Raw genomic sequence first — 13,224 nt, 5'->3', positions numbered from 1 at the left:
CATTACTGTGTTGCATTCAGTCTATTTGGTGGAAAGTTACCAAATGTTTCAACCAAAAAAAATAAGCACTTCTGACAGCCAGGCCAATGCAAGTATTTAAAAGAGATACAGCCAGACTGAGGCTTGGCAACAAAATTAAAAGATACCATATGCAACCTTATACTAAGCCCGGATTGCCTGCAAACATCTAGCACATCGCTACTTCAAGAGATCCCCCCGCCAGCTCGCAGCCCTGCAGGATTCAGGCAGCATCACCCGGTTAATCCGAGGGCAGTAACGCGCTGCTACTGCACCTGACACGCAGGCACGCTTATTATTTATGATATATTAGTTATCCAGCATGGAAATCCAAGGGCCACAAGTGGTGCCAGCCCCGGGATAACCTCAGCACACCCGCAGCGTGTTTTAGGGCATTCAGAGCCGAGCCCTTCAGGCCTTGCTGGTTACCCCCAACGCCCAGACACCCCCGTACCCCTCAGCGGCCACCCGGGCCCCGCCGCCCTCACACCTCAAGGTCACGGCGGGCCGGCTGCGGGCCCTCCCCCTCACGGGACACCGCCCCCTCGACAAACCCACCGCCGGAGGGGCCCACCCGGCGCTGTCACCGGGCTCCTCCGCACCTGCCGCCAGCCCCCAGGCCTGGCTGGACCCCGGGGGGTGCCCCCGCTGCGCCCAGGAGGGGGGCGAGAAAATGGCGGCGGCGGCGGCGCCTCAGGGACGGGACGGGGGCGTCGGGGGTGGGGGAGGGGGAGGGGGAGGGGGGGGGTGGCGTTACCTGAGCGCCCCGCGCCGGAAGGGCCCCGCCGCCGCCGGCCGCCCCGCGCCGCCCTGACAGCTCCCGGCCTGCACCGCGCCCCGCCCCGCCCCGCCCCGCCCCGCCCAGCACCGCCCCGCGTCAGGCCGGCGCGCGCCTGCGGGGTCGGTTTAACGGTCGCTCCCCCCCCCCCCCCCAACCCCTCACGAAGCGCCTCGGCCGTCCGCAGGCTGTCCCCAAAATAAGGAGGGTAGCTGACAAAAAGGATACGAACAGTGCGGCGAAATCAGTCGAAATAAAAAAATCACGGGTCCTCCAGTCACGAGGGAAAGGGGAAAAAATGAAAAATCAACAGTTGGTTAAATAAAATTGTATATATGTGGTATAGTGTTGAGTAATTTTTGAACCTGTAGTACTCAGTGAGGAATTAAAATGTCAGGTAATAGAGAATATAAGCTTATCATAGACTTTTGCTGGGTGCTCCAGCTTGCAGGACACCCACCATTACAATCACAAATATGAATGCTGCTTCACTGAGATCCTCGCCTGAGCCTGTGTTGCTGGCTGCAGGTTGTTTCTCACAAATTGTATTACATGAGCGGCTTAATCAATCTTTCAGGCTTTGTCTGAAAACAAGTAAATGTTTCTAAAATACAGCCTGGGGAAAATCTCGTACCATAGATCACCAGGTAGCAGGTTACAAATCCTATCAACACGACAGTCTAACAAGGCAGGTTTTGTTCTCCAAGCTTGGGGTAATAAACAGGAGACAAGATTCCTTTTCTCATTAAACTGTTAATCTAGGATTCCAAAATTACTAAATCCTACACTATTAAGGATTCAATATTTCATAACTTCACGTTTGGAAAGCTGGCAGTTCCCACTGGTTTTGGTGAGACATTGAGTACCACTACAGGTGTTGTATTTCCAACTAAAACAGTGTGTATTGACATGTTTTTCATTAAAATACCATACAAATGCATCTGAGACCTAATTCCTAACTAGGGCTCAGTGGTGCCTCTGGAGCTGTTCGGAAGTGGTGGTCTTGCCAGAAGTGTCAGGACTTCCAGGAGGTAACGCCATACCTTCACACACCACCCTGAGGAGCAGTGAGGAGATCTCTGAGCTTACCTTTTGCTGAACTTTTACCAGTGCCAGTTACAACCTGGAGCTATCTTAAAAGTCCTGTGAAGCTGTTGCATCAGCTTTCCATGCAGTAGCAATCCAAACAAAGCCCAACAGAACATTGCACGTCATCGGGAAGGATATGGAGAACAAGAAACAGGGAGGTGTTTGGTATATAGCCACTGCTCAGATTGATTCCTGTGTCAGTTCTTCTCTTCACAGGTTGAGAAGCTGTATGGTAGTTAGGGACAGCACAGGAGGGAGGGAGCCACTGCCTTACAGGGGCAATGACAAAGTCTGGAACAGCTCAGGAAAGAAGGCTGGGGAAAGATTTCATCAAGATTTACAAAGTCGTCATTATTCATATCGATGGCAAGAAGGAAATAGGCAGGAATGTGCCTTCCAGCACCCTTAATACAATAGCTACACTGAGGAACTCTTCCTAAATAGCATCTCCTTATTGCTGACACTGGAATCAAAATACTGGGCTAGGTGCACCCATGGTTTTGGACATTAATGTTAATTTCTGTATAATTATTTCACTGCAGAAACAGTGAGAAGCCTATGGCAGACAATGTTCGACATATGAAGCTCACACCCTGCAGGAAATACCTGAGATTATTTATAGCTTTGTAGTCTTGTGTAAGCCTCTATCAGAGCCGAAGTCTCTTTTAACAGGAATCCCTTTTACTAGGAGTTGATTCTTGTGTCACGAGGTGAATTTTAGTGGTGTCTGACATGCGACCTGCTTGCTTAGAACAATTTAACTGGCAATATGGGCATTGGTTTGTGATGCAGTAGGAAATGAAAGCTGCCATATGGAATAAAATGTTTTCTTTAAAAACAAACAAACAAACCACAAAACAAAACAAAACAAAACAAAAAGAGAAACACCACACCCAGAACAACCAGTAGGTATAATAAGAACACAAAGAGAGTATAGCCTGCATCTTATAATACTTGATGAAATTTGTGTATTATTAAAAATGTTTGGCTGAGACAGTTTAGCTGACGGTTGCCTGCCCTATTTTCCCCACAAAATCTAAACTCACACCATCTACTTCCTTGAGGCTCTCCTAAGAAATCTGCTTGGTTTTGCCAACTCCAAGGGTCTGCATTACTTCAAAGCAATCATGTCTTAGATAACAAATCGCTACGAAATTAACCAAAGGCAAACCTGCCTTTCTGCATGAGGTGTTTCCAAACACGTGCAACCACAAAAACCTTTAGGGCTTCCCAGAAGAAGCTAACAACGTTGTAAAGGACCCTTTGACCCCAGCCAAGGACCAAGCAACCCAGAACCCCTCCCAGCTTCTGGCGGGGCCAGAGGGCAGCCGGGGAGAGCCCCTGTGTGGGGAGAAGCCCTGGGAGCGGCTCGGGCTGCGGGCTGCGGGCTGCAGGCGGCGCTGTGTGTGGCGGCCGCTCGCTGCAGGCTGCGGGCCGGGCTGGGCATGGCGGGGCCGTTCGTGCTGGAGATCCGGCGGGGGACGGGGAGCGCCTCGCTGCTCGTCCGGTACCTGCGGGGCAGGAGCCGGGGGTGGCGATGGAGGAGGGCTGGGCTGGGGCGGTGGGGCAAGGCTGAGCCGCCGCGCAAATAAAGGCTTCCTGAGCACCGTGCGTTATCGATTTCTCCTCGTTCTTTACGCTCCTTCCACGGGGAAGCCCCTTTCCAGCCCTCCCCCGCAGCGCCGTAACTCCCGTGCTTTCCCCCCGCAGCGAGCCCAGCCTGCGGAGCCTGCCGGCCGACATCAGCCTGGCGCCGGCCCGCCTGGAGCTGCGGAGCGCCGGGGCCTGCGGGGCGCTGGAGCTGCCGCCGGGGCTCAGCCTGGCCCCGGCCTCCTGCCGCGGCCTGCGGAGCCTCCCCGGCGGGGCCCTGCACCTCCGCCTGCGCCTGCGGGAGGCGCCGGGCGGCGCGGGTAAGGCTGCGGGTGGGGACGGGGTGGGGGCTGCCTGGGGGGGCTGGGGGGTAGCAGCCAGTCGGGGAGGTCTGGGGTGCTGCTGTCCTTCGGGCTGGGGGAGGATAAGGCGCTAGCCGGAGTTTGAAGCATGCTCTAAGTGTGTGTGCAGCTGCTTTTTCTGTAAGGTTCCCTTTGGGGCTCAGTTTCCAACTTAAACAACAGCTCTTGGTCCAGCATCTGATAGCGTGCAGCATCTGTCGGTTTTAAAAAGCGAAGCCACAAAAAGTGGCTTGATGAAAGGGAAGCTGTTGCCGTAACTCCTTATAAGTTTGAGAGCATCGTTCAGTTCCCTCCCCAGTGCTTTCCTGCATCACTTCAAACTTTTTTTTTCCCCACTACTTCAAACATCACCCCCCCACTACAAAATTTTTCCCCTTTCCTATTTCACGTTTAAGCTAAAAATGCAATAATGCAATTCATCCAAGCTATAACGCAACATTTGTCACTGGCCACTTAATTATAAAGATTAACCTTGGTTAGCCTTTAAAATTTTAAATTAGTATGCAAAACTGGCTGTCTCTTATGAACTTCTGGGATGTTTTTAACTACCTTTCCCTTGTGGTTGCAATCTGTTTCTTAAATACTGAGCACCTGTGCTGGAAACGTACTTTAACTCTTTGATTTCAGAAAGTGGGCAATGCAAAGCCTGTTTATACATGGAGCTAGGCTTATAGTTTGTTTTTTCTTCCACCTAATATTTGATTTTCTCTGAAGGCTTTTATATGTATATATTAATTTGGAAAAGCTGTCTGAGCTGTCTTCTGTGAAACTGTTTTCTGTCTGCTGGCCTGCAGAGGGTGTTGCTCGCTCACTGTTCATTGGGTAGCACAGCAGTGGCTGTGTATCTTACCTGGCTGAAAATCTAAGACTACTGCTTTTTTTTTTTTTTTTTTTCTTTAACCCCCCAACTATTTTTTGTTGTGTACTGGGATGTACCGTCGTGTTACAGAGATGCTTGCTAGCAGAACTCTGATTACAAAAGAGTAGGATTGAGTTTTAATTTACACAATTATACAAATTCTCTGCGATGATACCTGTATCTCAGCTCCTCCAGCTGAGAGGATATGGGCCATTAAAATAATTATTTACATATTGCTGCCCCTATTTAACAATATGGGGCATGAGGTAGAGGTGGCAAGTTTTTCCTAAATCTCATTGCTTCTACAGGTTAAAAGAATAAGGTTGTGTTTAGAATGTCAACACTTTGCTTATTTAGATTCTTCTCTTGTTTAAGTTTGAGGTATTTGGAAGGATTTTTATGTATGAGTGAAAATTTTACGCAGCCTTGAAGATTAATGCATCCTCTCCTATTTATAGAACTTGTTTATAATTTGAGGGAAAGCCTGAAACCCCAGAAGAATTGCATCTTTTACTGCCAGTCCTGTGGTGATGTCATAGTAAAAGAACGGTGAGTACTGCAGTGTCTTGTATTTATAGCAACAGATGCTGTATGGATTGGTATTCGTGTTATTTGGTGTACTTAGAGAGTTAAAAGACAGTTATTTTGAAATTGATAGATGAGAACACTTTTGAAGCACTGTTACAGATGACTAAAATCAAAATTACCTGAAACAGTTTTTCACCATTTATTCATTTACTTCTTGCTTCATTCTGGCTGGAAGGTAGAAATAGCTTACTTAGAGCATCGGCCCTGACAGGTGGGAAGTCTGGATTCTTTTCTTAGTTGTCTGCTGTGCCTTAAGTGAGACATTTTCTTTTGTGGCTGGACTTCCCTGTGCATAAGAGGAAAAAAAAAAAAGTATAACATTTTGAGCTGAAAACATTGCAGTTAAAATGTTGAACACATATTAGTTTTCATTGATTTAACAATATTCATAGTCTTAATAGCTGGCATCTCTGCAGTGTTGAAGGGAGTAAAACTGAAAATTTTAACCTCAGCTTCTGTATTCCTCTGCACTTCCAGGGCTCCTTTTCAGTTCTGTTCATTCTCTTACAGATTCTCTTCAGTCAGTGTGCTGTAGTTATAAAGTGGCTGCTCAGAATGGGGTTGTTGTCAGCAGCTCCCTCCTCTCTGTTAAGTTCAGGGATGCTGAATTTGGGGAGCACAGGACCTGTTTCTTAGCTGTATGATTTGGCCTTATCTCTGTTCCTTACAAAGTCTGCAGAGTGAATGAGAATTTTAATATAAAGCTGCTGCGTTTTCTGGCTCTTGTGATGAACAATTTTGACAGCTGCAGCTGGGTATGTACAAATTGTTGGAGACGCACTTGCAGCCTTTTATGATCCGTGTCACTCCTAATACTCAGAACGGTGATACAAATGTAAATCTGTAAACTTCTGTTACTTTCCTGTCGTACATATGGATTTATGGTTGGCGTGAACACAAATGAATGAGGATTTCCTGGCTTTCTCTTACGGAATGTCTCATCGGAAAGTCTAGCAGTAACTCTCCTTGATACATTTATACGGTAAAGAAACTTCTTATTTATACTCAGTAACATTTGCTTTCAAAAGATCTTGCACCTTGTATATTTCCATCTCTGAGTGGGCGATTTCCTGACTATCAACACACCAAATGCATATGCATGGCATTTACATACTGTAAATGTGGTTCTGTATCCTACAGTGTGACACAGCAGGAATTTTTTGAGAACGGAAAAATCAAGGCATGTTAGTGCATTGCTTGTAAACTGTTTCTCCTTGCAGAGGACCTCTGAACCCCCCTTGAATGTTACCACTAAAAAATATTGACTGTGATAAGGGTAGAAGGTTGGAGCTGTCAGTTTGTCCAGCACCTTCCATTCCAGCTCTCCCATGCTTCCAGAAGACAGTACATTAAGAAGCAAAGTTCATGTGTTGGTCTCTGCGTGGTCCAAAGACTATGCTAATGGCAGCATGGTCATTTGTCCTGTGAGGGGGAACTTACTGAAGTGCAAAAGGAAATTAGGTGTAAATGAAAAAACATACTCTAAAGCTTATTTCTTACTGTTAGAAACTGCATAGGAAGCCAGTGGATTTTCTGTCATTTTAAAGACTAGATTAAAGGTATACGTTTGGAATAGTTTAAATGTCAATCCTTCCTTGAGGCAAGAAAATGGACTAGGTGAGTTCTTTCAGCTCAGTTTTCTGTGATTCTCTCTACATTTTCTGAGATGCACTGGATTCATCTGTTTGCTTCTGTTAATCAGAGGTCAGGATTATGGTCTCTCTTTTTCTTCCACATTATCCTCATATTAGAGGATGTGTTTTTTTTTTTTTTTTCATGATTTAAGAGCTGCAAAGAATTTTTGATTTTTTTTTTTCTTTCTCCCCTGCTGTGTAGCTCATATATAAAATAATTCTTCAAGGCTTTCTGTCATAGAATCATAGAATGGTTTGGGTTGGAAGGGACCTTACAGACCATCTAATTCCACCCCCCTGCCATGGGCAGGGACACCTCCCACCAGACCAAGTTTCCCAAAGCTCCATCCAGCCTGGTCTTGAACACCTCCAGGGATGGGGCATCCACAGATTTTCTAGGCAACCTGTGCCAGTGCCTCACAGCATGTCTGAGTGAAGAACTTCCTCCTAACCTCTAATGTAAATCTCCCCCATTTAGTTTAAAACCATTCTCCTTGTCCTGTCATTACCTGGCTGAACAAAAAGTTGTTCTCCGTGTAAAAGTTCTTAGAGGCTGAATGCTGTGAAAAATATTTCTCGTAAGTTAACAACGAAGAAGTAACTGTTTTCATTAGTTCCATCTCTAAGAATCTTTGTTCATAAGTATTCTGTTGAAAAACTGATTGCAGGGGAATTCATTTAATTACATTCTAATTAATGAATGAAGATGTCTGCTCTTAAAGAAATTCAGTTGGATCTTTTTTCTTTCTCTTCATCTCTGATTGATCAAAAGGATTATGTGTTTAATTTTGCTTCAATTTTACTTTCAGCTTCTGAATTTTTAATAGACAGGATGATATTACTGACTGCTTGGATATCAGTTAATAACGATGCTAGAGAGTATTTTTTCTAATCTAGTCTTAGAAGGATCTCTTTGGCCAAATCCAAGCCCAACTAAGAATGACATCTGTATGGCAGTTGTCTTAGACTAGTACCTAACTTATAGTTTTTTTAAATTAAGTTCATTACCTTGGCTTCCTCTGTTTGGAGGCAGAGCTATCTCCAGAGGGAGGTTCGGCTTGACTTTATTAGATCCTTCCAGAAGAAGAAAGTGTCTCTTGGTTTCCCTCTGACTATATGGCTATCTTAGAGTAGAAACATAGCTGTTATTAAGGGTTAGTTTGGGGAGATGACTTCCTAAGTTAGCCAGGTTTTATCATTATACTTACCAGCCCTAAGAGGGTCAGTACCTAGTAAACTTTAGGCTTCTTTTTTTTGTTGTTGTTTTTGTTTTTTCCTGGAAAGCTAATTTCACGCAAGAGTTACATTTTTCCAATGTGGGGACCCAGGTGGTGACCCAGAATATGGCTTCCCACCTAGGAATGGTGAAAGACTAAAATAAACTGGAAATGCTGTGTTTTCTGTGTAACTTAGAGGTAGGAAGAACCTGGTTAGGAACTTCTGGTGGTTGGAGTACCTGCTTTTGTTTGGCAAGAACTCAGGTCTTCACGAAGTTTCAAAGGGATGTACTCTAGCTTTTGAGAGTAAAGAAAGGGTAATGGAAAGAAACTAGACAGTATTGGTTTGCAGCTTAAAGTAATCTTTTTTTTTTTTTTTTTTTTTTTTTCTGTAACACTTGAAAAAGTATTGCAGATTAATATCAGCTCTTTTTTTTTCTTTTTTTTTTTTTTTTCCCCCGTGGTAATGTAAAGAACAGTACATGGGAATGAAGACCTTTTTCAGTTTGAGTCCAGGCATTGGCACTAACTGCACAGAGCTGGGAAGAATAATCAGTCTATAGACCTAGAGCAGAATAAAGGCTGTACCAGAGCAGAATCATGATATCTCAAACAATAGGTAAGACTACAGAGAGTGAAGGTGGTGATTAGTGCCAGGAGCTGACCTTACTAGTAATGCTAAAGCTGGGCCAGAGGACCAGTTATTCCAACTTTCATCTGCAGATGGGGCAAGCACAGTTTAAAATGAATTGAGTATCTATGAAGAAGGAAGTTTTTTATGAAAGGTTTTGCTTTCACCCACGCAAGAATACAAAAGGTGCAATAAACTATGATGGGAAGAACTGGCATCTTTAGAAAAGGATTGTCTGTGAGCTGCAAGAAAGAGAGGGTGTTTAGCTAGCTATGGTTTTGTGATTATTTGTAAAATAGCAACATGAATGAAGTGGTGTCTGCAAGTTTTTAATTAAGTGTGGAATCAAAAAACTATATGTAATTATATATATATTTTTTGGGCAATAGCAAATGAAATATGGGAACAAAAGGCAAATGTCTGAAGAAACTAACATCAGAGATCACAGCAAAGAAACTAACAGCAGAGAGCGCAGCGCTGCAGCTAACAGTGCATCTACAAAATTGTTGGAGGAGTGCACAGAGTTAAAAATGTTGTATTTTGGCAAAGAGGCAGGTTTTTATCCTAGTGCAATAGTTCTCTATAAAATGTAAACTAAAGCAAATGTGTAAATATGTGGACAGTATCCATCAGTGCTTCTGCACTCTTAATAAAATCTCATGTGGAGGGACCGGAGAATGTTTATGAGAACTATAGGCAGGAAAGTACTGACCACTGACTCATAATGACCAAGACTGTATTTATATAGTATATACAAATATATTTATATGTATGTATTTAAATGTATACATTATATATTAGTAGTATATACATTTATATGTATGTATTTATATATGTATTTACATGCATATATTCTAGCTTTCAGAGTGTGTTTTACAGCTTAAAACAGTCGTTCCAAATCTTGGCTTTTAAAATTCTGTGACAATGTGGGTAACCAAAGAAAGTATGTGGAGAAAAACACTGGTAAAGAAAGCAAAGCATGGTATCACCTGTAGCAGACTCCTTGGTCCATATCTCTAACAAGGAGAAGTTTTGTTTTGTTTTCTGCTGTGTGACTTTTGGAATTTGAATCTGAATCTAAATTAAGATTGCATTATTTTATTCTTTTTTCTTTCTTTTTTTTTTTTTTTTAAATGAATATGCTCTGTGATTTTTTTGTCAGGATTTAGCTTTGTTTTGAAGTCTGGTATCTGACTTTAAAGGGCTTCAAAGTACATGCTCCCTTGCTATGACAGCAATTTTTTTATATGAACATTTGGTACAAGCAAACTTCATAAGTAGTAATAATAAAAATAATCACAATCTCCATTGTTAACATTTTTTCATGAGCAAGTAGATCTGTTTGATTTCTACCATCTGGGGGGTTATGCGAAGCTCTACTATATAATCTTTGGAGATTCACCTTTGGGAAATGCTTCATCACAAACTTGGCAGGGAACACTCAGCCATTGCTTTCTCAGAATTCATCCAAAGAAAGTACCTTTGACTGAAAGGAGAGTCACACACTACCTTTTGGGGAAAATGCCATGCTTTTTTCTTTCCTTCTTGTAAAGAGCTCGCGTGTTAGCGTCTTATAAAAGAATGCAATATATTGAAATATCTTTTCTTCTTCCCTCTCAGGAAATTTCTCAGAGTTCTTCCTCTACCAAGTGAAAACTGGAGTGCTTTAGTTGAAGAGTGGTGTTGTCACCCTAACCCCTTTGCCAAAAGCACTTTGCACCCTCAGCGTGATGACTGTTTTCTTGGAGACACTTTTTTTCTGTTGAATTCAGAAAATGAATCGCATGTCCCTGAACCTCCCATATGCTGCTCGGAGACCGGCCATCACGCTTCTCAGAATGGCTCTACCTTGGTAAAGTAGTTTGTTCTAATAATTCTTAAAGGAATGTATTTGGACTTTTTCCTTGTAAAATGCCTTTTTGTCACTGGCTCATTTAGCTTACACGTATTATGGGGATGTTTTGAAGGTCATAAAGAGTTGTTGACATTCGTCTGCATAGAAGCCAGAAAATATTCTAAGCTGTTTTCTAAAGCATGCACCATGTCTTGATGTTGACCTAGATATGCAAGAAAATCTTTTCCTTATAAACTGAATTAAAAAATGTTTAATGATATAGTTCTGAAACCAAGTGTTTCCCCCTCAAAATATCCTGAGTATAGTAAATCAGCATTTATTATGATTGTAACTGTAATAGGTTAGGCATTTGTCAAGGGGCAGTGGAACAAATAACAAGGGGGAAACTGGAGAAACACCGCTTTTTTCTCTCAAAATATTACTGGATACATAACCATAATTACAATCAAAAGACTCTTTTTATTTTATTTTTTTAAACTTCAGAAAGACTTGGAAAATCAGAATGTGTTTTGGGTTCAGATGTGGCTTTCATATTCTAAGAATAGAATAAGGAGATTGAGTTTGACTGCTCTGCCTAGTGAAAGAGACCTGCCACCCCAGGCTATAACTGTTGATGATGACTTTTCTAAAGTGTTCTAAAGGAGAAGATTATATCCATCTGAGTCTCTAGGATTAGGGCTAACATTTGGCTTAGAAACATCAAAATGTGTTGGGGGAAAAAAATAATAGGAACGCTGATGTTTCAATAGTGGGATGAGGAAATAAAATGCGGTGCTTTCCTCGTCTTGGAAATCTAGCACTTGTATAAAACAGCATCCATGAGCTTATTTCATCAAAGCTGGCATTTTCATAAAATCTTTTCTGCTAATGTACAGCTTGTCTGTAATTATGCTGACAAAGATTGGTCCTGCAGATATCATCTTTGTTTTCACCATACCACGTATTAAACCTGGTTGTTGAAATCCTTCAGCAGTTACGGGAACCATTGCTGACTTGACAATGTCTGTGTCTAACAGCTGATGACTTGCTGTGTAGAGATTCCCAACATCAAACTTTTAATCTGCTGAGAGTAACACCGGAGGCCCTAATTCTAGTTCGCTGCTGCTGTTTACCATCATCAGGGATTTGTATTATCCCCAGTTAAATCACCAGGATTCTAGCAGTTCAATTGTTGCTGGTGTGATGCGTCCAAGCGAGCCATCTGTTTGGGGAACAGTTCTGTCCTGCTGTCCGTGTCTGCAAGTCTTGCAGCTGTGGTCTCTTTGGTTTTGTGTTCCATTGTTCTTTGAAAAGCAGAGGCTGGGGAGGGGAATGTAAGAACTGATATCCTGAAGGGATACCAGCACGGGAAAAGGAGATTAATCTGGATTAACTCTTGGAGTTATTTGACAATTGAAGTTATTTCTTCTAAGTATTCTTAAGAAGGCAGCTGAGTAGAAGATTCTGAATTTCCAAGAGGACAATGCCTTCTGCCGCAGGTCCCCAAAATTAATTATCTCACATTTTAATAGTGTCAAAAGAGACCAGAGAACAATGGGAACAAAGATGGGAAGAGGCAGGGTGCATGCAATTCATATTGCAGCCCAAGGAAAGTGCAGTGGTCTGCCCAACACGCTTTTTAAATTTGAGAGAATTGATTTAAAGGGAAGGGCCAAGGAAGGGTTGTTTCTGAGGCAGAAACATGATGAAAAGGATGTGGGACAAAAATGTTTTTGGGATATGGGACAAAAATGTTTTTGAGATATGGGTCAAACCAGGATAATAGCGGAACATTGGAACGTGGGAGGAGGCCATTTTCTGTCAGAGACACACAATGCTAGTTTAATATGATGGATTTTCACATTTGCTTTCTTAAATTTGTCCTGAAGTTGAGAATTCTTTCCTTGTTTGTGTCAGATCCTTCTTTCTACATCTTTCACACTTGTGCTGAATTCTAATTTCTGTGTTTGCTTATTTCTAGCATCATTCGATTGCCAAGCAAATGAGCAGAACTGTAAGATCAAGCAGAAGCTGGACTAATAAGGAAAAAAAACACTCATACTGAAACAGAAAATTCTTCCATTATATGAGAGTAATAGAAAGTTACAGGCAAGATAGATTGCTATTGGCATAAATGTTCTCATTTTCGAGAATATTGTTGCAGTCTACCCCAGTACGAAAGTTCTTTTTTAATTGCATTGCAGTTCTTTGGAAAGTGTTTGCAACTGACCAAAATAGCAGGAATATACCAGAGAAGCTTAAACTCTTGCAGCCTCCTGTGGGACCAAGACAGCATCCTTCCATTGCAAACATATTTCTCACATCTATTAGTCTTCCAATGTAACATAGTTTTTAAATGTCACATGGTTCTGCAGCATCCTAATAGTATCTCTTGGGGAAAATATTTTCCCTGATGCCATAGGGATCCTTAGGAACAGAAACAGAATATACTAGGCTGGTGATCCACCTCCATCTGCAGATTGCCAGCAGCTGTAAGTTGTCAAATAGATGTATTGACTTAATTAGTCTGGCTAAAACTGTCACGTTTTCTGTTGAAGCATGATACAATGAGTTAGTGGTGTTCTATAGGTACAGTACTGCCCAGTTCCCAGCTAGCACCTGTA

At 42.7% G+C, this 13,224-nt stretch overlaps 2 protein-coding genes across 8 annotated transcripts in view; one reads left to right on the top strand and one right to left on the bottom strand.

Moving 5' to 3' along the window:
• The window catches only part of DOP1A (DOP1 leucine zipper like protein A), a 62,326-nt gene extending 61,473 nt beyond the window's left edge, over positions 1-853 (bottom strand). For all 7 annotated transcript variants that reach the window (XM_084284236.1, XM_084284238.1, XM_084284240.1 and 4 more), the window contains exon 1: positions 776-853. The gene's annotated coding sequence lies outside the window, so the exon portion shown is untranslated. The remainder of the gene's footprint in view (positions 1-775) is intronic.
• Positions 854-3,330: 2,477 nt separating this feature from the next.
• Positions 3,331-13,224, top strand: part of UBE3D (ubiquitin protein ligase E3D) — a gene marked incomplete at its 5' end in the record, with an annotated part of 80,184 nt that continues 70,290 nt past the window's right edge. Inside the window, 4 exons of the mRNA XM_084284149.1 lie at positions 3,331-3,392; positions 3,596-3,795; positions 5,155-5,245; positions 10,387-10,618. Of these exons, the coding sequence (XP_084140275.1) occupies positions 3,331-3,392; positions 3,596-3,795; positions 5,155-5,245; positions 10,387-10,618 (585 nt within the window). The remainder of the gene's footprint in view (positions 3,393-3,595; positions 3,796-5,154; positions 5,246-10,386; positions 10,619-13,224) is intronic.

Source organism: Netta rufina, assembly GCF_964035555.1.
Source record: "Netta rufina genome assembly, chromosome: 3".
NCBI lineage: Eukaryota > Metazoa > Chordata > Aves > Anseriformes > Anatidae > Netta > Netta rufina.
Note: the sequence above shows the minus strand (reverse complement) of the source record. Positions and strands in the feature narration are given on the sequence as shown.